Source organism: Camelus dromedarius, chromosome 8 (genome assembly GCF_036321535.1).
Source record: "Camelus dromedarius isolate mCamDro1 chromosome 8, mCamDro1.pat, whole genome shotgun sequence".
NCBI classification, from domain to species: Eukaryota; Metazoa; Chordata; class Mammalia; order Artiodactyla; family Camelidae; genus Camelus; species Camelus dromedarius.
The window spans coordinates 83,327,972-83,350,402 of NC_087443.1; the positions used below are offsets into that span (position 1 = coordinate 83,327,972).

At 57.8% G+C, this 22,431-nt stretch overlaps 1 protein-coding gene across 3 annotated transcripts in view; it reads left to right on the forward strand.

Annotated features, from left to right (window-relative positions):
• The first annotated feature begins 557 nt into the window (after nt 1-557).
• The window catches only part of KNDC1 (kinase non-catalytic C-lobe domain containing 1), a 54,264-nt gene continuing 32,390 nt past the window's right edge, over nt 558-22,431 (forward strand). The window contains exons 1-6 of one of the 3 annotated variants that reach the window (XM_064488578.1): nt 558-812; nt 6,472-6,670; nt 6,919-6,977; nt 18,806-18,952; nt 19,301-19,418; nt 20,611-21,323. In XM_064488578.1, the coding sequence (XP_064344648.1) occupies nt 711-812; nt 6,472-6,670; nt 6,919-6,977; nt 18,806-18,952; nt 19,301-19,418; nt 20,611-21,323 (1,338 nt within the window). In that variant the 5' untranslated portion in view covers nt 558-710. Of the gene's footprint in view, nt 813-4,495; nt 4,528-6,471; nt 6,671-6,918; nt 6,978-18,805; nt 18,953-19,300; nt 19,419-20,610; nt 21,324-22,431 lie in introns of those variants that run through there. The other 2 variants (XM_031462070.2, XM_031462072.2) reach the window with 2 other exon arrangements.

The window sequence follows — 22,431 nt, forward strand, 5'->3', positions numbered from 1 at the left end:
AGCCCCCCCCCCCACCTCCCCCGGGACTGCGGCAGCCCCGCCCCTCGGCCGGAGGGGGCGGGGGCAAGGGGGACCCGGCTGAGGGGGGACGACCCGCCCTGCACTCTCCTTGGGGTGGGGAACAGCCCTCCACCCGTGTGCCCAGGTGGGCGCCGGCAGCAGCCTGCAGCACCACTCCGCTAGGGAACACCGGCCACAAGACTGGCCCCGCCCCCAAACGGTGCCGCCACCCCGCCCCGTGCATTTCCCCCCCATTCCCCAGAAAGCGGCCAACGCCCCCAGGGACGAAGTCCCAGAGAACGCCCTCGGAGCCCCTCGCCGTCCCCAAGCGCCAGCCAAAGTGAGCGCCGCCTTCCAAGCGTCCGGAGCCCCCCAGTCCCGCGCCCAGGTGTTCCCCACCCCCGTCCCCCGCTCGGGTGACACTGCGGCAGCGCACGCGGGCGGGGCGCACCGGGGGCGGGGCGGGCGGGGACCGCGGGGGGCGGTGCGGGGCGCGTTGCCATGGCGGCCCTGCGCGCGTAGCCAGCCCGGCTAGCTGAACCAGATCCTCGCGGAGCCAGCGGGCCGGCCGGGGGCGGAGGCCGCGGTGGGGGCGAGGCCAGGCGGGGAGGGGGCGCCGGCTCGGCGCAGATCTCGGCGGTCAGTGCGCCCCGGGCGAGCGCGGCGGCTCAGGCGGTGGCCGAGTCTGTGGCGCCGCCGGCGCTCCAAGGATGCAGGCCATGGACCCGGCCGCAGCGGATTTTTATGAGGAGGACGGCAAAGACCTAGACTTCTACGACTTCGAGCCTCTCCCTACTCTGCCAGAGGATGAGGTAAGCCCCCGCCCCATGGTGGGACCCCATCCCCCACGGAGGGTTTCGCAGAGAGCTCCCCCCTCCCCGGGAAGATGCTCCAGCCTCCCCAGGCCCCCGGCCCTGGGCCAGGTCCTGGCAGCTGTTCTCACCAACCCCTACCGGGCTTTAACATTTTTGCCTGGAGGGAACAGGACGCCAGAATGCCACATGGGACAGCAGCCGGTGGGCTGTCACTGCAGAAGTTGGCGCTCTGCGAGGGTGGGCTCCCGATTACAAATGCTGGTGGGTGAGTGTGGAGGTGGGCTTCGGGGCAGGAGCAGAGCATGCCAGCGCCCTAGGAGGTCAGTGGAAGGCTCCGCGCAGCAGAGCCCAATCAGGCCAGACTGCTCAGGAGCGGGGGTGGGGGTAGGCCCCCCACGACTGAGGGCTGATTCTTGCTTCCTGAGGACAACAGTAGCCTTTGGTCAGGAGCCCAAGTCCTGAGGCTGCCCCTCAACCTCAAGAGCAGAGGGGCTGGGTCTCTGCCACTTGGGGCTTCCGGCCACTAACTGGGCCAAGTGCCCATGGAGCCAGTTTGCCTGCGACTCCATCAGAGAAGCCGTCCCCACTGGCCTGGGCTTGTCCCTGCAGCTGAGGCAACCCTCCAGTGCCCCATAGGCTGTGGGATGGGGTCTGATGAATAAACTCCGTGGCCCCTTAAGCAAGACGGTCTCCCCACCAGAGGTGGCCCCCGGAGGACGCAGCTGCTCCCAGGAAGACCCTCTGGTCTCCCAGGGCTGTGAGGTCTGCCCAGAGCACCCGCCACGCCCACCGTGGGCACAAGCCCCCATCTGTTGAGGAGTGCTGGCGCCGTGGGGCCGTTAGCAGGGGCTGCGATGCTCCCCTCCGAGCGGCGAGACCCCCCACCTGCCCATCTGGGCCAGGCCTCCAGCGAGGCAGCCCCGGCCAGGCCCTCCTGGGCCGGAGGGGCTTCGTAGCGCCAGCATGCCCCACCCCCACGTCCCTGCAGGGTCGGCTCTGAGGACGGAGGGGCTCATGCTCTAGGAGCGGTCCTTCCAGGCTACTGGCGGGGCCGCTGAGCCAGTGCCCCAGGGTTTCGTGTTGCTCCCCCCGCCCCCCAGAGTGGCCTGGATTTGTCGAGAGAGAAGCCTGCAGAGAGGAGAGGCAAGGAAATAAATAAACCTTTGGATATCTCCATGGCTCTGATGGAGAAAGAAAGGGTGCTCCCAGCCCACAGCCTTCAAACGTTTCCCCAGAGGACGAATCTCTGAAGTATCTGTTGGAGGACTCACCTCCCACCCAAGTCACCATCCGAGGCATACATAGAAAGTGGCTCCTCCCTCGGAGCCTCCCTGCATCCGCTGCCCCACACTCGCAGGGCCTCCTCCATGCCTGGCACACCGAGTCAGTGATGGTGCCAAACAAACAGGACGGGCTGAGCCGGGATTTGGACACACAGCCTCAGTCCCACGCCTGCCCTCCTGCCGTTCCCTGATGCCTTCTCCTGGAAGGAGTGTCCCCAGCGCCACTCTGGGTTGGAGCAGCCGGGGTCCCCATCATCCTGTGACCGAGGCCTCTGGGTAAAGTGCAGTAGCGTCCATAATGGGTTCAGGGGGCCCTTCAAATTTCTCACCCCCTCTCTGGAGAGAGAGGCACTGCCTTGGTATGTTCTCACACACCCGGAGGTCTGTCCTGAGGGCTTCCACCAGCGTCCTGTCCCTGGTCCAGCCTGTGCTCCCTGCACACTTGGTGTGGTTGACGTTGACTGTTTTAAATCTCCACTAGGGACTGTGACTGCCTGCTACAGTGTTGTGTAGTCAGGGTGTATCCGAAAAGACTCTCTGTGTAAGGGGGCGGGGGGGGGCTGTGCTGAAGGAGCCCCCGGAGGGAAGTTTCCAGGGAGGGACAGTCCGAGCCACACAAGACACAGGAATGTGCTAATTACAAAGCTAATTATCTCAACTGACTGTACAGTGAGCTCAAGAAGTAGAACCCTGCAGACACCCCCGCCCCCGCAGGGGCCCCTGGACCCTCCGTCCCCCATTGCAACCCCAGAGAAAAATCCAAATTGCTGGTGAACATAATGAGATGTCCATTGTAACCAGGGAACTCAAAACACAGCCACCGTGAATACCTTTCCACAAGCACCAGGTTGGCGAGAACCAGGGAGCTGGAGCGTGGCCCTGGCTGGCAGGGAGCGGGCAGCGGTAGCCCGCCCTGGCTGCTGGTGGGAGGCTGGGGTGGAGCAGCCTCTTTGGAAAAGTCTGGCACCGGATAGCGAAGTGCCAGCCACTTTATTCTGGGCACCTACCCAGAGACAGGTGGCCCGTGGGCGGCGCCTGAGCATGAGGACTCTCTGGGCTGGAGACCCCTGGGGACATGGGGAGGTCTTGGAGGCTGCAGCCTAGCCGGGTCTCTGGCCACCTGCAGGCAGCTCCACTGCATTGGTACAAGTAGAGGCAGGGGGTGCGGGTCAGGCAGAGCTGCTGCGGGAGACGCAGGCACCAGGCTATCTCAGGTAGCGGTGCCACTGGCCGTTAGGGCTTTCGGGGGCAGACATCTCCCCGTCCCCAGACTCCACCGAGGGAAAGGAGGTTCTTACCTGTCCGAAGTCCAGCAGCACATCCCCAGCATCTCTGAGCCAGAAGCTGGGCTGGGCCTAAGGATTTGAAGGCAGAGGGGGCGCTCACAGCTGGGGGACCCCATGAATGGTGAGGGGTGGATGCCAGCCCTATGGGCTGGACTGGATTTTGAAGAACCTTCTGGCCCTGCCCTTAGAGCTGGGTCTGTACCTGGGAGATGAAGACTCTGAAGGCTGGCCAGCAACAACCAGGTCAGACCAGGGGGCAGTAGCAGGCGGGAATTCCCCCAGCCTCCAGCGGGCCCCTGGGTCCCCGGAGGTGGGGCTGGAACCAGGCATCTGGAGCAGCCTGGGCCAGCTTCTCGTGGCATGTCACCCCCTCCGCAGCTTCTGCCTCGGGCCCTGAGGCCCCTGCAGGCCTCCAGGCACAGTCCACTTGGGTGTGGATCGGGGCCTGCCTGGCGTGAGACTCAGGGCCGTGGGGCCCTTCCCGGGAAGAGCAGAGACTGGCAGGATGCCCACGCAGCTCTGGTCCACTGGGGCTGGAACTCTGAGGGGCTGGTGGGCCGAGATCCTGAGCGGCCGACATGTGCTTCCCCATCTCTCTGTCCTTGTCTTCGGCCCATTAGCCAAGGCCTTTCAGCCCTCCCTCCTGCCCTACTTGGGCCGTGGATTCAGGCAGGGGAGGGTCATTCTTCCTGCCTGGGCCAGAGCAGGGTGGACCAGAGGGGTGGGTGGCGGGTCCCAGAGGGTGGTGACCGTGGGCCCAGGGTCTGGGATCCCTCATCATGTGGCAAGACCTCCCCTCGGTGAGTCAGGGGCCAGCAGCATCCCTCAGCTCTGTCCTGGAACCTGCTCCAGCTGAGTCCTGCCTTCCCGTTGCAACAGTGGGGTTTCAGAGGGGCTGAGGCCATCCTGACTGAGTGGAGGATGCTCCTCCATGAATAAATACCCCCTGTAGGTGCCCCCCATGAAGAAGTGTTGGCCTTTGGCTTCCCTCGGGGGTGTCCACCTCACTGGGGCATCTTTCCACTGGGCAGGGGCCGCAGGGCCTGGACCTGAGCAGGAAGTCATGTTGGGGGCCCTGAGGTGCCCCAGGGGCAGACCTGACCTGCGCTCCCTTCTCTTGGCAGCACGTCCAGTCACAGCTGGGTGAGTGGGCGGGCGGGCTGGTCGGTGTGAGCCACAGCCAGCAGGGAGTCGGCGAGCCCCCGCAGTGCGGCGGCTCAGACTCACCCTCCTCAGCAGCCATGGGGCCCTCAGGCTGCTGCTTGATTCGTGCTTCTCTGTGTCTGCATGTGTGCGTGCACGTGCGTGTTGTGCGTGCGCGCGCACGTGTGTGGGTCCACAGCACCAAGGCGCGTCTCTAACCAGGCCCCCAGGCATCTCCGGGAGTGTGCGGCTCTCCTGGGTCCTGCGGGGTCCTGGGTGGTGCAGAGAGGTGCCAGGTTCACCTAGATCAGAAGCCCTTTTACTGCAGAACCTTGGGAACACAGCAGGGAGGTCTGGAAGTTTTGACTTCTGGGTTCTCCACCCTCTTGGCCTCCCCAGTCTAATCGTCTGCTCTGCCTTTTGTCTTGGTTTCTCCTTTTAAAAGCCCAGGCCACCTTCCCCACAAGGGCCAGTGAGGGGCTCTCTGCTCTCGGGGTCTCCCAGGCCTGTGGCTTTCTGTTCCCCAGCCTTCTCCCTTCACCACACCCTGCCCCATGGAAAGAGCTGGGAGGGCCCCGGAGTGACGTCCCTGAGCCCCTCCTTGAGCCGAGAGAAGGCAGCAGACGGTGGGACGCGCCAAGTCACACGGGGAGACCCAGCTCTGGTCCCCTTCCTGCCACCCCGTGCCACACGCTGCCCAGCCAGATGCACACACAGCCGCTCCTCATCCTGTCTCTTCCTTCCTTGCTGTAGACCTGGCATCTCTCTTGCTGTGATGGTGGGGATCCTGTGCAATGCAGGTGGGAGAAGTTCAAGGGCTGGAGGAGGGAGGCCCTCTTTAGGACCTGACAGCTTGGCTACACTTGAGAACCGCCCTGTGTGCTGGTGGGTGGAGCAGCTGAGGCTGGAGGCAGAAGTTAGATGGAGGACAGGAGACGGGGGACCGCTCGTATGCATGACCCCCCAGTCTGCACCCCCCCCCACAGGCTGGGTGTCCACGCCCTTTCCTGACCCATCACGGGCCTCATCCAGGTCTCAGCTCCCAGCCAACCCCCACCAGGCAGGCAGTGCATGAACACACACACACACAGATGATCAGGCCGTCAAGCAGGAGACCAGAAGAGGGCTGAGAGGTACAGGGCATCTGCTGTGAGGGTGTAGGGGTGTGTGTGAGCCCATGGGTCATGTGTGCTCGGTGGTGTGAGTGTGCGGGTGTGGCTTGCAAGCACGTGTGAGCACGTGTGTCCGTGCATTGGTCAGTAAATAAGCGGGTGAGAGTCTGTGCACGTGTGGGGAGGGCGTGCTGGTGTGTGTGTCCATGTGCGCATAGTGCCTGACGGAGTGCACTGGCATGTTGTGTGTGGTGGTGGGTGTGCACGTGTGTGAGCATGAGTGTCGGTGACACGACACGAGTCGGATCTGTAGGTGGGGCTGCTGTGCGTAGGGTCCCGGGGCCGTCCTCTGCTAGAGCTGTTGTCCTTGCTCTCTGGCCGTGGTGTCATCCTCTGGCACGTCACGTGGTTGTCACAGGCTGTGTTGGCAGCTCCCGCAGGTCCCTCCATTTCTTTCACCTGCTACCACCTAAAAAGGTGCCGCTGAGCCCGTGAGCCTGGGACGCTGGAGCTGGGGCCGCGATGTCGGGGGACAACGGCCCAGGTCCCGGCTCCAGGGCGAACACCTGCTCCAGCAGCAGCTGGCGTCTCACCCGATGCTCTGAGGCTCTGCTGTCCAGGGAGTCGTGAGATGACGTTCTGTTGGGTGTTTTGGGTTTGGGGGGAGGTTTGAGACCTTGCCAGAAACTTCCCTCCTGACGTAAGATGAGACAATGAACTGCTGCCCCACGTCTCCTGCTTCCCTGGAGTTAGTCTCCACATCGGGGCCTGTCCCAGACCGGCCGCCCTTGCAGGCAGCCCTTGGTGGCTCAGCCCAGGCCTGTCTCGGCAGGAGAACGTGTCCCTGGCCGACATCCTCTCCCTGCGGGACAGCGGCCTCAGCGAGCAGGAGGCCTGGGCCGTGTGCCTGGAGTGCAGTCTGTCCATGAGGAGCGTTGCACACTCGGCCATCTTCCAGACGCTCTGCATCACGCCCGACACGCTGGCCTTCAACACCAGCGGGAATGTGTGCTTCATGGAACAGCTCAGCGGTGAGGCCCGGGCGGGGCGGGCGGGCAGGTGCCTGGGGCTGAACGTGAGCGCTGATGCGGCCCAATGGACGCCGCCCCTCCCTGGCCCCCCACGACAGTATCCAAGCGCGGGTGACCACGGAGGGATCTCCAGACCCTCGCGGGGCTCAGGACCTGCGGATGGGTGTTCATGACCGCAGCCCTGGCACACACGGCCCTGCACAAGGGCCTTCAGGCGGGGTGATCTGGCGCCTTCTCTTCCTCCCCAGATGACCCCGAGGGAGCCTTTGTCCCCCCGGAGTTTGATGTGACTGGGAACACCTTTGAGGTGAGTGGCAGCAGGTGGACCCCCCAGACGTCTCTCCCACTGGTCATCACCTGGTGTCAGCATGGCCATGGGGTCCACCCCAAAAGGGCCAGTGCCACGGGGGACAGAGCTGGGGGCGTCCCGAGGAGGTGGGGAGGTGCCAGGGGCCCCACCATGGCTGCCAGACGTGCTGTATCTGGGTGCACGCTTGTCATATAGTGCGTGGCATGTTTTCTCGGGTATGAACTGACTACATTTAAGATGCTAAAAGTGCCTAAAATTACCAGTGGTGGCTGGCGGGACTCGCGGCTTCTCTGAGGATCCGTGGGTGCAGCTCCCTCACCCTGCGGAGGGAGAGGCCTCTGAATCACTCACTAGTGTGAGCGGGGCCCACACGGGCTCCCACATGTGGGCTGAAGTCGCCGAGGCCTCTCGGGGGGCACCCAGCAGGAAGGACCCCTGGGCACCCCCGCGCACACCCTCAGGCCCTTGTGCGCCGCGGCGGGCATCACAGCCCCACAGGAAGGGCTGGGGGGGCGTGGAGAAGGGGGCCGCCTCGCAGGCCCTGCCCATCTGTGCCCTGGTAACTTTCCGGAAAGAGCCTCGTGCTCCGCGGTAGCGTCTGGAACTTCCTTCCACACGGTTTCGCTAAGACTCATCTGCGCTGGGTGCTGTGTCATTTGTGGGGAAACGCCGGCCTACGGGCGGCCGGGAGGGGAGAGGGGGTCCTGTTCTGCGCGGCCCCCTCGCGTCAGTCCGTCTGTCCGGGGAGAGTTTCCCAGCGGCAGGATGGCCACAGGGCAGGGCGGGTGATGGTCACCTGTTTTCTGCGTGGTTGCTCTAGAGTGCACTGCCACCGGCACGTGGAGACACCCCCGCCTCCCCCTCCTCCGGGATCGGTTCTGCCGAGATTTCCTAGGTTTGCATTCCTGCCATCAGGAAGGTGGGCTTGCGAGTGACCAGGTGGGGATCCGTCCGTGGGAAAGTCCATTGCCATTCGATTGTTATGCTTTCTCCACGTGCTCCCAGCCCTGTGCCAGGGCTGCAGGTGTCTGTCCGCTCTGCAGCGTGGCTTCTCACTTCCTTTAGGGCAGCAGCTCTCAGACTTCTTGGTCTTGGGACCCTTTACGCTCCTAAAAATAGTTAAGTACTTTTGAGTATGTGGGTTTTATCTATCCAGTACTTACTGTAGTACAGGTTAAAATGGACAAATGGATAAAAAGTTTACCTATTAATTCATTTAAAAATAACAATCATGCTCCCCAGTGTTCATAGCAGCATTGTTTATAGTAGCCAAGGTATGGAAGCAACCCAAGTGTCCATCAACAGATGACTGGATAAAGAAGATGTGTGTGCGCGCGCGCGCGCGCACACACACACACACACACACACACACACACACACACACACACACCATGGAATACTACTCAGCCACAAAAAAGAATGAATGTTTGCCATTTGCAGCAGCATGGATGGACATGGAGAGCATTATGCCAAATGAAATAAGTCAGAGAAAGACAAATACTGAAATACTGTATAGTATCACTTATATGTGAAATCTAAAAAATACAACCAGTTAGTGAGTATAACAAAAAAGCAGCAGACTCACAGATGCAGAGGACAAACCAGTGGTTACCATGGGTATAGGGGCAATATGGGGGGTGGAGCTGGAGGTGCAAATGACTGGGTCTAAGACAGCCTCAGGGACCCCATCCTTGTAATCACATTTTCCTGCTTTTCATGGCAAGTCTATGGAAATGCAGTTCGCTGCAACATCTTAATCTTACATCCAGCCATCTTGCTAAACTATTTTATTATTTCTAGTAACTTATAAATTCTGCTAGCTTTTCAGTGTAACTCATCACATCACCAGCAAGAGGTAGCAGTGTCATTCCCGCCTGTCCAAAGCTTTGGTGCCAAGTTTCCCCTCCCAGCCCTGCTGTGTGTCAGGCAGGAGCAGCCGTGGGGCAGGGTCCGAGAGTGCTCCTGGAGTCTAAGGGGAGCCTTTCCCACCTCCCTCAGCATATCTGCAGCTCTGTGAGTTCCCCGCTGTGCCAGGGTGACCACACCCTATCGTGAAGTGCTTCTGCTCCTTGTGAAATCCCATTAAGATTCTAACGTTTCCACATCCGTCTCCTTTCCTACTTGGGGAGACCTGAAGGGCAGTGTCTTAGCTTCTCTTCGCACTGCCGCACTCGATTTTCCAGCGCCTGCTCTGGGTCCTGTGTGTTCTCCACCAGTGGACTGGCAGTTCCCACCCTCCCTGGTGTTGCCACTAGGATGACTCTGGTCTTACGTAAACGCCCGCTTCCATTGCTGGGTGATGGTTTAGTGAGAAAGGGATGATCTGCTCCTTGAAACTCTGGTCAAACTTACTTACAAACCCATCTGCTTCCTTTGAGAAAAGATTTTTAATTGCTGCTCTGTTTTTAATAACAGAAGGATTCATCTGTTTTGCCTTCATTTTTTTCTTTTTTTATTGAAGTATAGTCAGTGACAATGTTGTGTCAATTTTTGATGCACAACATAATTTTTCAGTCATACATACACATACATATGTTCTTTTCATGTTCTTTTTCATTATAGGTGACTACAAGGTGTCAAATACAGTTCCCTGTGCTGTACGTAGGACCTTGTTGTTTATCTGCTTTACGTAAAGTAGTCAGTATCTGCAAATCTGAAACTCCCAATTTATCCCTTCCCGCCCCCTTTCCCCACTGGTAACCATAACTTTGTTTTCTATGTCTGTGAGTCTCTTTCTGTTTTGTAAAAAAATTTGTGTCTTTTTTTCAGATTCCACATATAAGTGATATCATGTGATATTTGGCTTTCTCTGTCAGACTTACTTTACTCAGTATGATGATCTCTAGGTCTGTCTGTGTTGTTGCAAATGGCATTATTTCATTCTTTTTTATGGCTGAGTAGTATTCCATTGTATAAATATACCACAACTTCTTTATCCAGTCATTTGGACATTTAGGTTGCTTCCATGTCCTGGCTGTTGTAAATAGTGCTGCTGTGAACATTGGGGTGCATGTGTCTTTTCGAATTATCGAGTTCCCTCCAGATACATGCCCAGGAGTAGGATTGCTGGATCATATGGTAACTCTGTTTTCAGTTTTTGAAGGGCTCTCCATACTGTTTTCCATATAGGATGCACCATGTTTCTCTGACCATGAGTCAGCTTTTTGGTAAACTATATATTTCTAAAAATGTATCCACTTTTGCCTGTGTGTTTAAAGTCGCAGGTGATGTCCCTTCCAGTCACTGCGTTGCTGCAGATGTGCCCCCGGCCACTCCGTGGATGATTTATTTGTACCTTCTCTTGCCAGCCTTGCCAGGGGGGTGTATATTTTGTTAGTTTTGATGACAGAATTACCCAACAACCGCCTTTAATAGGAAAAAAAAAGTGTTATTTGGGCCAAATGAGGACTGCAGCCTGGGAGACACAGACTCAGAAAGCACTTGAGGCCAGTTCTCCAGACGTCAAGATGGGGCTTGAAAAGGCGAAAGCCGCAGAGCTACGCGCGCGGTCTGTCAGGACTGAGGACTGGCGCTGGCAGGAAGGAAGGTGCTTGTGAGGCGAGGACTGGTTGGGGGGGTCCCAAGGGGTTGCCCAGTTGCAGGGGGACCTTGAGACCGTGAGGCTGCAGGTGGCAGCTGCTGGCGGTGCTGTTTTGAGAACGGCTGGTTTGGCGCAGTTCAGAAAATCAAGTTCTCGGTGATGCGGGAACGTGTCTAAAGCCACATCCACGAGGTCCACCCAGCCCCCACCTGGACGCCTGAAACCCAGTGACTCCGCTCTGACCCTCCGGTGCCTCCTCTCCTTGGTGGCTGGAGCAGCTGTGCGGCGTGTGGCGGGCAGGACACGGCAGGCTGCCTTAGGGCACAGACGCCTCAGAGCAGACCCCACGTTGGCCAGCGAGACCCCCCCCCCATGCCTCAGGACGTGGGCGTCTCCCCATCACCTGCTCGCATCACGTGGTGCTTCCTGGTCTGTCTCTGTCCCCTTCCGTGGCTCTGCTCCTCTGTTCCAGCCTCTTTCTTCTTGTGCCTGTTCTTGGTGAGTTCTCCCAACTCCAGCTCATCGGCCCCACCCTTTTCTTCTTCTCTAATATCCGTGTGAACACCTGAAGCCCAGAATTTCCCTCGAAACACGAGTTTCGCATGTAGCATTTGCAGCGCCTTTCTCTTCTAAGTGTTTCTTTACTTCTGCTGGGATTTCTTCTGAAAGAACGCGTTGGGGGCTTCCTCTTTGTCCTGAGATGCAGGAGACCTCGCTTCGCTGTGCTTTGCAGAGACTGCGTTTCGTACCAACTGAAGGTTTACGGCAGCCCCGCGTCGAGCGAGTCTGCCGGTGCCGTGTTCCCAGCAGCAGTGGCCCACTTTGTGTCTCTGTGTCACATTTTGGTGATTCTCACAATATTTCAAACTTTTTATTACGATGATACCGTGGTGGTGATCTGTGATCGGTGACCTTTAATGTTACTATTGTAATTGCTTGATGGCAGGTTTAATGGATAAATGTTGTGTGCTCTGACAGCTTCCCCACCTGCTGTTCCCCGTCTCTCTCCCCCTCCCCTGGCCTCCCTCTTCCCTGAGACACAATATGGAAATTAGGCCAGTTTATAGCCCTGCAATGGCCTCTGCGTGTTCACGTGAAAGGAAGAGTCGCAGGCGTCTCACTTTAAGTCCAAAGCTCGAAGTGGCCAAGCGCAGTGAGGAAGGCCTGTCGAAAGCAAGATGGGCCGGAAGCTGGGACTCGAGCCGAAGGCAGAGGAAGAGTTCGTGAGGGAGACCGAAGTGCCCCTGCAGTGAGCACATGAGTGGCGGGAAGGCAATGCGGCCCTACTGCTGATGGAGGGGGCTGAGCGTCCGGATGGGCATCAGACCAGCCCGTCATTCCCCGAAGCCAAAGCCCAACCCGGAGCAAGACCCCCGCTGAGTCTGTGAAGGCTGAGAGGTGAGGAAGCCGCAGAAGGAGACTCTGAAGCCGGCAGAGGCGGGTTCGTGAGGTTTAAGGAGAGACTGTCCCCAGGACGTCGCAGTGCAGGTGAAGCAGCCGGCAGCGGTGGAGAAGCTGCAGTGAGTCACCCCGGAGACCCGGCTCCCGTGGTTCGCGAAGGTGCTCCTCTAAACAGCAGAGAATCGAGGAGGCGCAGCAGCCTTCTGCTGGAGGAAGACGCCGCCCTGGACTCACAGCTTCAAGGACAGGCTGGCTCTCTTGTCATGCACTGGGGTGCATGCGGCCGGTGACTTAAGGCTGAAGCCAGTGCTCATTTACCTTCTGCAGATCCTGGGGGCTTTAAGAATTGTGCCAAACCGACTCTGCCTGTGCTCTGTGCACGGGCCAGCAAGGCCGGGATGGCGGCACATCTGTGTACAGCGTGGTTCACTGAGTATTGTAAGCCCATGTTGAGACCTACTGCTCAGAATAAAGAAGATTCCTTTCAAAATACTACTGCTCAGTGACAGTGTCCCTGGTCACCTCAGAGCCCTGACAGGACGCTCAGCGCCGTTACCGTTGTGCCCGGGGTTTCCTGTAACACTGCGCTCACTCTGCACCTGTGGATCCAGGAGGCATTGTGACTTTCAAGTCTTATGAGTTAAGAAATGTGTTTCATAGGACTGCAGCTGCTGTAGACAGCGGCCCCTCAGAGGGATCGGGCAGGGGCAACTGAAAACCTTCTGGGACAGATTGCACATGCCAGCAGGTACATCCGTGATTCCCGGGAAGAGGTCAAAACGACGTGAGCAGGACTTTCGAAGAAGTAGACTCCAGCCCTCCTGGGTGACTCTGAGAGGTTCAGCCTTCAGTGGGGGAGTCACGGCAGACGTGGTGAAAGCAGCAGAGAACCAGAATCAGACGTGGAGCCTGGGGATGGGGCTGCTTTGCTGCAAACTCACGGTAAAACTTTAATGGATGGGAAGTTGCTTCTCACGGGTGAACAAAGTGGTTTCTTGAGATGGAACCTACTCTTGGTCAAGATGCTGGGAATACTGTTGACACGACAACAAAGGATTCAGAATACGAGATAAACATAGCAGATGAAGCAGCAGCAGAGTGTGAGGGGCTGGACCCCAGCTCGGACGGGCGTCTGCTGTGGGCCCAGTGCCGTCAGACAGCACTGCGCGTGCAGAGAAACCGCTCACGAAAGGGAGAGCCGGCTGATGTGGCTGGTTCAGTGTTGTCTTACTTGAAGAACGTGCTGCCCCAGCCTTCAGTGGCCACCACGCTGGTTTGTCAGCGGCCGTTAGCACCGGGACAAGCCCCTCCAGCAGCAGAAAGATGTCAAGTCACTGAAAGCCCAGATGATGGTGAGCACTTCTTAGACGTGAGGTTACTGCACACCGAACAGACTGCAGGAGAGCGCAAGCATGACTTCTGCACCCACTCGAACCAAAACCTCTGTGTGACTCGCTTTATGACAAGCCTCACTTTGCTGCGATGTCTGGAACCGGACTCACGGTGTCTCGGGGTGTCCCGAGCACGCAGCTGGGGGAGCTCTCAAAGCTGAACACCCCTGGAACCTGCACCCAGAGCGACGCAGAGCATGGCTCTGAGTCACGTGGCGAGTGGTCGGTGACTCTCCCCGGCTTCCCTGTTGTTTCCCCCACGTGCAAGCAGGTCGTCCTCTCCTGGGTCAGCCGAGTTGGAAATACCAGTCAGAGATGAAATGGAAACTGCCCCGTTTATACAGCAACCGCAGCTGCAGAAAGCATGGCAGACACAGCAGGGAGGCCTGTACTGCAAACAACCACGGTGCTGAAGACGTGGAAACAGGACACCAGAAAACGCGGCGACTGGCCCTGGCCCTACACCAAATTTTCTTCCCGGCGTTGCTGAGACATAATTGACATCTTCTGTGTGAGTTTAAGGCCTGCGACCTGATGGCTCCATACACGTGAGTATTTCAGAACTGTCTCCGCGGGGGTGCTGGCCGGCACCCCAGCACCATCCCCGTCACTAATCAGCGCCGCTTGGGTCGTGGGGACCTTCACGTCTGCTCTCTCAGCAGCTCGGAAGTGTCTGTGCGGTGCTGTTAACTGCAGTCACCGTGCTGTTCATCAGATGCCAAGAACTCACTCATCTTGTGATTGGGAGTCTATGTCCTTTGTCCCGATCCCCGACCCCCCAACCCCCCCCCCGGCAACCTCCACCCTGCTCTCTGTCTCTAGGAGTTCAGCTTTTTCAGACTCCACCCCTAAGTGGGATCACACAGTATGTCTTTCTTTGTCTGACTTACCTCACTTAGCACAAGGCCCTCAAGGGCCATCCTTCTTCCCATGGCTGAGTAACGTTCCCCCGTGTGTGTGTGTGTGTGTGTGTGTGTGTGTTATGTCCTTCATGCATTCATCCCAAGACAGGCACTTCTTGGCCTCCGTGCGTCGTGCAGGGAGCCAGGGGCCCAGGCGTCTCTTCCGGATCCTGATTTCCTTTCCTTCGGACACAGACACATGGAAGGGGGGTTGCTGGCTTGTACAGCAGTTCTGTTTCTACCTTTCTGAGGAACCTCCGTACTGTTTTCCACAGCGGCTGCACCGGTCTACGTTCCCACCTACAGTGCACAAGGGTCCCTTCCCCACGTTCTCACCAGCACTTGTCATGTGCTGTCTTCCTGGTGACAGCGTTCTGACAGGTGCAAGGTGCCAGCTCACTGAGGTTTTGATTTGCATTCCCTGATGACGAGTGATGTTGAGCATCTTTTCTTGTGCCTGTTGTTTATCTGTATGTCTTCTTGGAAAAGAAGTCTTGGGAAATGTTCTTGGGGAATATTTCTTGGGAAAATGCTGATTCAATTCCTCTGCCCGTTTTTTAATCAGATTTTTTTTTTTTTGCTATTATATGAGTTCTTTATATGTTTTGGGTGTTAACTCCCTATGAGACGGATGGTTTGCCAATGTTTTTCTACAGTTCCATAGGCCGCCCTTCCATTTTGTTAGTTGTCTCCTTTTTTGCTATGCAGAGGCCCTTCAGTTTGCCCCATTTTTTTTTTGAGTGCCCGTGCTTGTGTCACATCTAAAAGCTCGTTGCCAAGGCCAGTGTCAAGGAGCTTTTCCCCTGACGAGTCTTATGGTCTTCAGGTCTTATGTTTAAGTCTTTAATCCATTATGAGTTAATTTTTGTGAGCGGTGTAAACAGAGGTCCAGTTTCATCCCTTGTGCGTGGCTGTCCATGTTCCCAACACCGTGTACTGAGGACTGTCCTCTCCCTTCCAGCACTCCTGGCCCCCTGGGCACAGACTGGTCGACTAGATGTGCTCGGGTTTATTTCTGGGACCTCGGCTCTGCTCCGCTGGCCTGCATGACTGTCGCTATGCCCAGACCACCCTGGTTTGATCGCCATAGCTGTGTAACAGGCACACCAGGAAGCGCGATGCTTCCAGCTTTGTTCTGTCCCAGGACTGCTGTGGCTGCGTGCAGTCTTCTGTGGTCCCACACGCACGTTAGGGCTGTTGTTCCTGTGTCTGTGAAAACGCCGTGGGGTGCTGATAGGGGCTGCGTTCACTCTGCAGACTGAATGGGTCGTCAGTCTAACAACACTAACTCCTCCAGCCCCGGAGCACGGGTGTCAGTCCATTTATTTGTGTCTTCTTCAGCTTCTCTCAACAAGGTCTTCTGCTTCTCAGGTTACAGATCTTTCACCTCCTCGGTTAAATTTATTCCTAAATATTTTTATTATTTTGGTGCTGTTGTGAGTGGGATTGTTTCGTTTCTTTTTTAGATATTTCATTGTTAATGGATAGAAATGCAACTAATTTCGTTTTTATTTTATTTTTTTAAATTTTGGGGGGAGGAGGTAATTAGGGTGATTGATTGATTGATTTTAGTGGGGGGCAATGGAGATGGAACCCAGGACCTCCCACATGCTAATTAGCTTGTGCTCTACCCCTGAGCTACGCCCACCCCCATGAAACGTAACCGATTTCTGTATGCTGAGTTTGTATCCTGAAATTTCACTGAATCTGTTGACTTGTTCTCAAAGGTTTGGGGTGGAATCCAGGATTTTCTACATACAAGATCACACCACGTGCAAATAGAGGCGATTTTATTTGTTCACATCGAGCCTGGATGCCTTTCAACTTCCTTTTCTTGCCTCGCTGCTCTGCCTGGGACCCGCAGTGCCGTACTGAGTAGAGGTGCTGAGAGGGGGCATCCGGGCCTGGTTCTGACTTCGGAGGAAATGCTTCCGCCCGGTCACTGCGGGGGAAGAGGCCGGCTCTGGGCTCGTCCCGTGTGGCCTTTGCCGTGTGCAGCTGCGTTCCTTCTGTTCTCTGCTTGCTGAGGTCTTATCATGAAAGGATGCTGAACTTGGCCAGGGTTTTTCTGCTTCTCTTGAGATAATCAGGATTTTTACCTTTTATTCAATAAACATGGTGAATCACAGTTATTGATTTGCACATGTTGCACCACCTTTGCATCCCAGGGACCAACCCCGCTTGACCCTGGTGTAGGGTCCTGCCAGTGTACTTGTGAATTCAGTTTGCTCACACTGTCGGGGACTTTCACATGCGTGTTCATCAGGGACCCTGGCCTGTTTCTTTCTTGTGCTTCTTGTGCTTCTTGTGCTGGCTCTGACGTCAGCGTAGTGCTGGCCTCGTGAGTTTGGGAGTGTTCCCTATACAGTTTTTTGGAAGAATTTGAGAAGGATTGGCATTAATTTTCTTTAAACGTTTGGTAGAGTTCACCCATGAAGTCATCTAATCCTGGGTTTTTCTTTGTTGGGAGGTTTTTGATTACGGATTTAATCTCTTCATGTGTAATAGTCTGTTCAGATTATTTCTTCATGGTTCAGTCTTGGTAGCTTGTATGTTTCTAGGAATGTGTCCGTTCTTCCCCGGGTTACCCAGCTTCCTGGTGTGTAAACAGTCATCTCTTACGATCCTTTGTGTTTCTGTGCTACCAGCTGTAATGTCTCCATTCTCTTTTCCGATTTTATTTATGAGCCCTCTCTTTTCTCCCTTGTTAGTCCAGCTAAAGGGTCTGCAAGCCACACAGAGGTCTCTGCCTCTTACCTGACCCCGTCCCACAGCTCCCGCAGAGGGACTCCTGCTGTGGCCGAGGTGGGGTGCACACGAGGGACACGCGTCTTGCTGTTGTCCTGAGTATTTTACTGTGTATGATGTTGGTCTTTCTGAAATTCTGCAGCATCAGTGCTGTTAAAATAAAATCCCACCCATTTTTTAAATTGGAAGAGGGGAACGAATATTTTTTTTAAAAACCTGACAAATGTGAAAAGAATCAAGCCTTTTGGGGAGAAAATGAAAGGCATGTCCTCCAGGTATGGTAATGCACTCTGAAGGTACCACAGCTGAAATAGCACAGTCTGGACAGAGAGAGAGATACACAGACCCGCGTAAGGAGGAGGAGAGGCCAGCAGTGCCGGGGCCCCCAGGGGAGTTGACGGCCGCATGGGTGGGGTTCAGGGTGGACGGAGGGTGGTGCCGGGGCCAGGGGCTCTCCACTAGAAGGGACAAACCCAGATCCCACGGCGCACCAGCTCAAAGATTCCAAATGGATTAGAGCTAGATACTTACAAATTATAAAACATATTGGAAGAAACAGAAGTAAGCTGTCTTTATCGTCTTGGGCTGGGGAAGGTCCTCCTAAAAAGTCAATACAGGAAAAAAATTATCCAATTTCACGTGCTGAACTTTAGACACTAGGATTTTTGAATGTCAAAAGACACACGAACAAAGTCAAAGGTAAATGAGAGAACGTCTGTGTGACACACGACCAGGGTCGGCCCCCTCAAGAGCCGAGAGTGCGTGCGCCCACAAAGGCAGTGGCTCAGGAGGAACTAGCAACGTGTCTGGATGTGCACGGAGAGGAGAAACTGAAACAGTGCAGAGAGGAGCAGATGCTGGTCACATTCATACCCACAGGAACACAAATCAACACGAGACCTGGCGATGGGGGAGCTGCAGAAACCTGGGGTGGGGGGTCGTACACATGCTGGGATCCGCCCGTTCCTACTAAGGAAGTGGGCCACCCCGCTTGCTGGGACTTGTTGGGACTGAGCCTCGTGGACACAACGTGGATGCACACAGACCTCCACGTGAGGACGTCCCAGGAAGCACTGGTCACAACAGCAACACGTGGGCACTACCCTGAGAGGCGAGGGGACAGACCGCCACCCCGGAGACAGACCCTGGCAGAGACAGGTCCGGAGGGGGGCGCCTCGGCCCGTTGCCTGTGAAAACCAAACAGCCCTGGAACCCCAGCAGCAGCGGGAGGCAAGACGGTCCAGACGGGTCACGAGGCCACCCAGGGAGAGTTGGGCCAGCAGGGACCACACCACTGAGCCATGCTGGGTCCCGCCCTCCATGCTGTCTGTTGACCCTGCACCAGGGTGGGCCCAGGGCTGGAGGGGGAGACTCACCGGTTGGGGGATGGGGGGAGCGGCCATCGGGGACCTGGCCTCTTCTCTGAGCTATGTGACCTGCCTCCCCGGAGCCACACAGCCCAGGGCTCTCCCCTGTCCCAGCAGAGCAGCCACGCTCTCACCTGCACAAATAGAAAAATCCTGAATTTCAAAACGTTTTTTGAAGCATACACCTGAGGAAGAGAGTCAGGGCAGGTGTGGGGAGAGGGCCTGACCCCAGGAGGCTGGGTTGGTAGAGTGGGGCCAGCACCGGCCCCAGGCGTGAAGTGGGGTGAGGCCCCCGAGAATCAGCGCGCCACTGCGCGGGGCGGGGTGGGGGGCGCTGCCTCAGCCCGCTTCCCCCTGCAGAGAGCAGGTGTGGTCCCCGGAAGCTCGGTCCCTGGCCCCCAGGAGCAGCGGTGTGCGGGCACAGGCGCCGCCGTGGGGGCCACGGCCCCCGCCCACCAGCTCTTTGGCGCCGCAGGCTCACATCTACTCTCTGGGCGCCACGCTGAAGGCAGCCCTCGAGTACGTGACGGAGCCCGAGCCCGAGCCCCAGCTAAGCCAAGACCTGGAGGCGCTGCTGGGCCGGATGCAGGCGGAGGACCCTGGAGACCGGCCGGACCTCCAGGTAAGCTGGCAGGCCGCCCCGCGGCACCCGCGGCGGAGACCCGAGGCCCCCCCGGCCCCTGACGCCCGCGGGCACGCGCACGCGCACGCACACGGGCCCTGCCCCCCGCCCCGCCCGTGGGCTCCTCACTCAGGCCCTGGTGGCCCTGCATTTTGTTTAAATGTGGGCTTGACTTTACTATTTACTTCTGCTGTGAAGAGGTTGGCATATTTATCACTGTCACGGGTGGAACAGAGCCCGCCGGCAGTCTGTAAGCCCAGGACGCCCCTTCGGTACACCTGACGGGGCGGGTGGGGGCGCCGGCTCCCGGGAGGGCGGCGGAGCTGAGCCGCTGGCGCCCGTGTGCAGAGCATCATCGCGCTGTGCGAGGAGAAGATGCAGTTCACGTCCTCCTGCCGCCTGTGCCGCAGCCTCTCGGCCGCCGGGAGGAGGGTGCTCTCCATCGAGTCCTTCGGGGCGTTTCAAGGTAAGCGCATGCGTGGGCGTGCTCGCACGCGGGCGCACACACGCACTCGCATGCGTGTGCAAGTGTGAGTGTGCACAAACATGAGCACGATCACATCCCCTCGTGTTCACGCCGGTGCGCGCACAGACCAGGTAACACACACACGCACGTGCACACGTACTAAACAGATCCCGTGCGCCTCCACACACGAACATCCACATATGGGCAAACCCGTACGCCTGCTCAGACTGCGCACTCGTACACGAGCAGCACGCGCTCGCCCTGTCCAACACACACACAGCACAGCAGAGGCGAGGGGAGGTCGTCTCGGGAAGGGGCTGCTCTCAGACTGGCCACTCCTGTCTTAGTCTGTGGACGTATGGGTATGTGGACCCGCAACGTTTCACCGTCGTCCCACCCCCAACACCCCATTTACGTCCCCACCGCACAAGCTGTTTGCTGAAGCGTCTGGGATTTTCACGGCTCCCGCGGCATAATCTCGGGTGGCATTTTGAGTAAATGGCAGCATGTGTTCGGGGCTGTGCCCGCAGCACGGAGCTTGGAGGACCCCCCGGGAGGCGTGGCGCCTCGAGTGGAGGCAGGGTCCCCCGCCAGCCAGCGGCGCTTCCCACCAAGTCAGTGTTGGTGACACTGCAGCATGAGGGGCACTGGCTTGGCTCCAACAGCAGGGAGGGTGTTGGCGCAGAGGCGCCGCGGAAGGGGCTGCAGGCCACCGGGCCGGTCTGTGTGTCTCTAGGGCGGTTGACACAGACGTGTGTGGAAGACTGTGCGCCAGGACAGGGTGGGGCTGCAGCCAGATTTAATGTATTCCTTTGGGGAGTATCGCTGGTGTGACTGTAATAGTGGAATGATGTGCTTTTTGGATGAGATAATTAGACCAGCCTTAGGAAACCCCAGTGGGGAGCTCTGCCGGGTCAGAGGAAGGGGAGGAGGCCCAGCGGCCTTCCGGGACTAGTTAATTACCCAAGATTGTGTAATTAAGGAGCATATGAGGACGTTTCCGGGGTGGGACTGAGGGAAGGGGTGGGGGCCCTGGGAGGCCCCCGTGTTCGGGGTCTCTGGTGATGGGTGAGGATCCGGGGGTCCCGCAGGAGCTGGGGTCATTAGTGGTCCTGAACCCCGCGGAACTAGCAGGGGGAGGCCCATCCTGGCAGTGGCCCTGGGCAGTAATCACTGTTCTGCTTTTGTCCAGATGTCAGTGAGAGTACCTGGAAGGGGAGACTTGCTCCAAGAACTGTGGGGCCCAAGAGGCAGCCCGGAGACCACTCCTCGGACCCAGAGGCCCTGCCTGCCCCAGAGGGCCTGCCCCAGACCCCGGCCAGAGAAAGCCCGGAGCGCCCTGGGACCCCACCATCCAAGCCTCTGCTGTCGACCCCTGTGAGAAACGGAGAATGCCCGGGTCAGGAGGGGCTGGCCCCGGAGAGGCTGGCCTGCCTGGTCCTGGACGCCCAGCGCCCTCTGGGTGACCTGGACAGAGGCTTCCTGGAGAGGAGTCACCTGCGGAAAGTGCAGACATTCCCCCGGCTCCCACCAGATGGCCCTGAAGCCGGCACCCTCTGCCTGTCGCCGATCGGTACCCAAAACCAGCCGCCCACACGTGATTTCCTCCCTCCAGACCCCACGGAGGCCTGTCCGGAGGGGAAAAATGGCCTTTCCAGCTTCCAGACACAGCCGGAGTCCAGACTGTGGCCAGAGCGAGAGCCCAAGCTCCAGCGGGGAGGGGCCCGGGGCGAGGGCTGCAGCGGGGACATGGGGCTTGGGGCGCCCGTCCAGGGCCCCGCGGAGGAATGCCCCTCGCCCGCTTCCAAGGACACACGAGCTGCAGGCCGAGACCCGGGGACTCCCAAGGCTGGTGACGGGATTCCAGACGGAGCCTGGGAGCCGGGAAGTACAGCCACGGAGCAGGTGAGCGACTGGGATCCACAAGGCAGGGGAAGGGCCAGCACACGCACACAAGCCCCCCGCCGCTCAGAGCTGGTCATTTACCACGAGGAAGGCAATATCAGCCTTCACTCCTTCTTTACAAATTTTAAGAGCTGTTCTGAAGGGAGCTGCAAATAGGGGGCTTGCTGCGCCCCTGGCGTGGCTCCAGGCCTGAGCCCCCCGACCCCACCTCCCAGAGGGCAGCGCCCTCTTCGGCCCCGCAGCTGCCCGGAACCAAGCTCGTCTCTGCTGGGTTAGTTTATCTTCCCAAGACGTGCAGGAAACAGCCTTCCAGGAGGGCTCCGGGCTCCGCTTCCTCTTCTAATTTTAAGTTAGAAACTAAGACTGTGGGTTGAGGTTGCTCACCTGTCCAGCTCGGTACCTGGGTGAGAGTCGCCAGGAGGCCTCAGTGCACTGCATCCTCAGCCAGCTGGGGTTTTGTGCAGCTGCCTGGACAGGGTCTCCCCAGGGGATGGTCTCAAAGTGGCGAGAACTCCTTTCCAGCTGAACTCTTTCTTCTGAGTCCTGGACTTTTGTGGGGGAGAGGGTACACGGAACAGAAAGTTTACCATCGTAACAATTTCGAGTGTACGGGTCAGTGGCGTTAGGTGCATTCACACTGTTGTGCCACTGTCACCACTGTCATCTCTAGAACCTTCTCGTCTTCCCAGACGTCAGCTCCTCGTTCCCCTCCACCAGCCCTGGTGACCTCTAATCTGCTCTCTGTCTCTGTGGATTTGACTACTCTCCATCTTCGCCATAAGAAGAACATTCAGCACTTTTTCCCTTGTGATGGTTTATTTCACTGACCACAGTGTCCTCAGGGCACATCCATGTTGTTGCAGGTGTCAGCATTCCCTTCTTTTTAAAACTGAATATCGTCTATCATCTGTATGGACCACATAATGCTAATCCAGCCATCCACCAGCAGGCACCTGGGTTGCTTCCACATTTTAGCTGTTATGAATCACGCTGCTTTGAACACGCATGTGCAGGTGTGTCTTCAAGACTGCTCTGAAGTGGAATTGCTGGATCAGATGGGAATTCTGTTTAACTTTTTCAGGATCCCCCAGACTGTTTTCCACGCAGC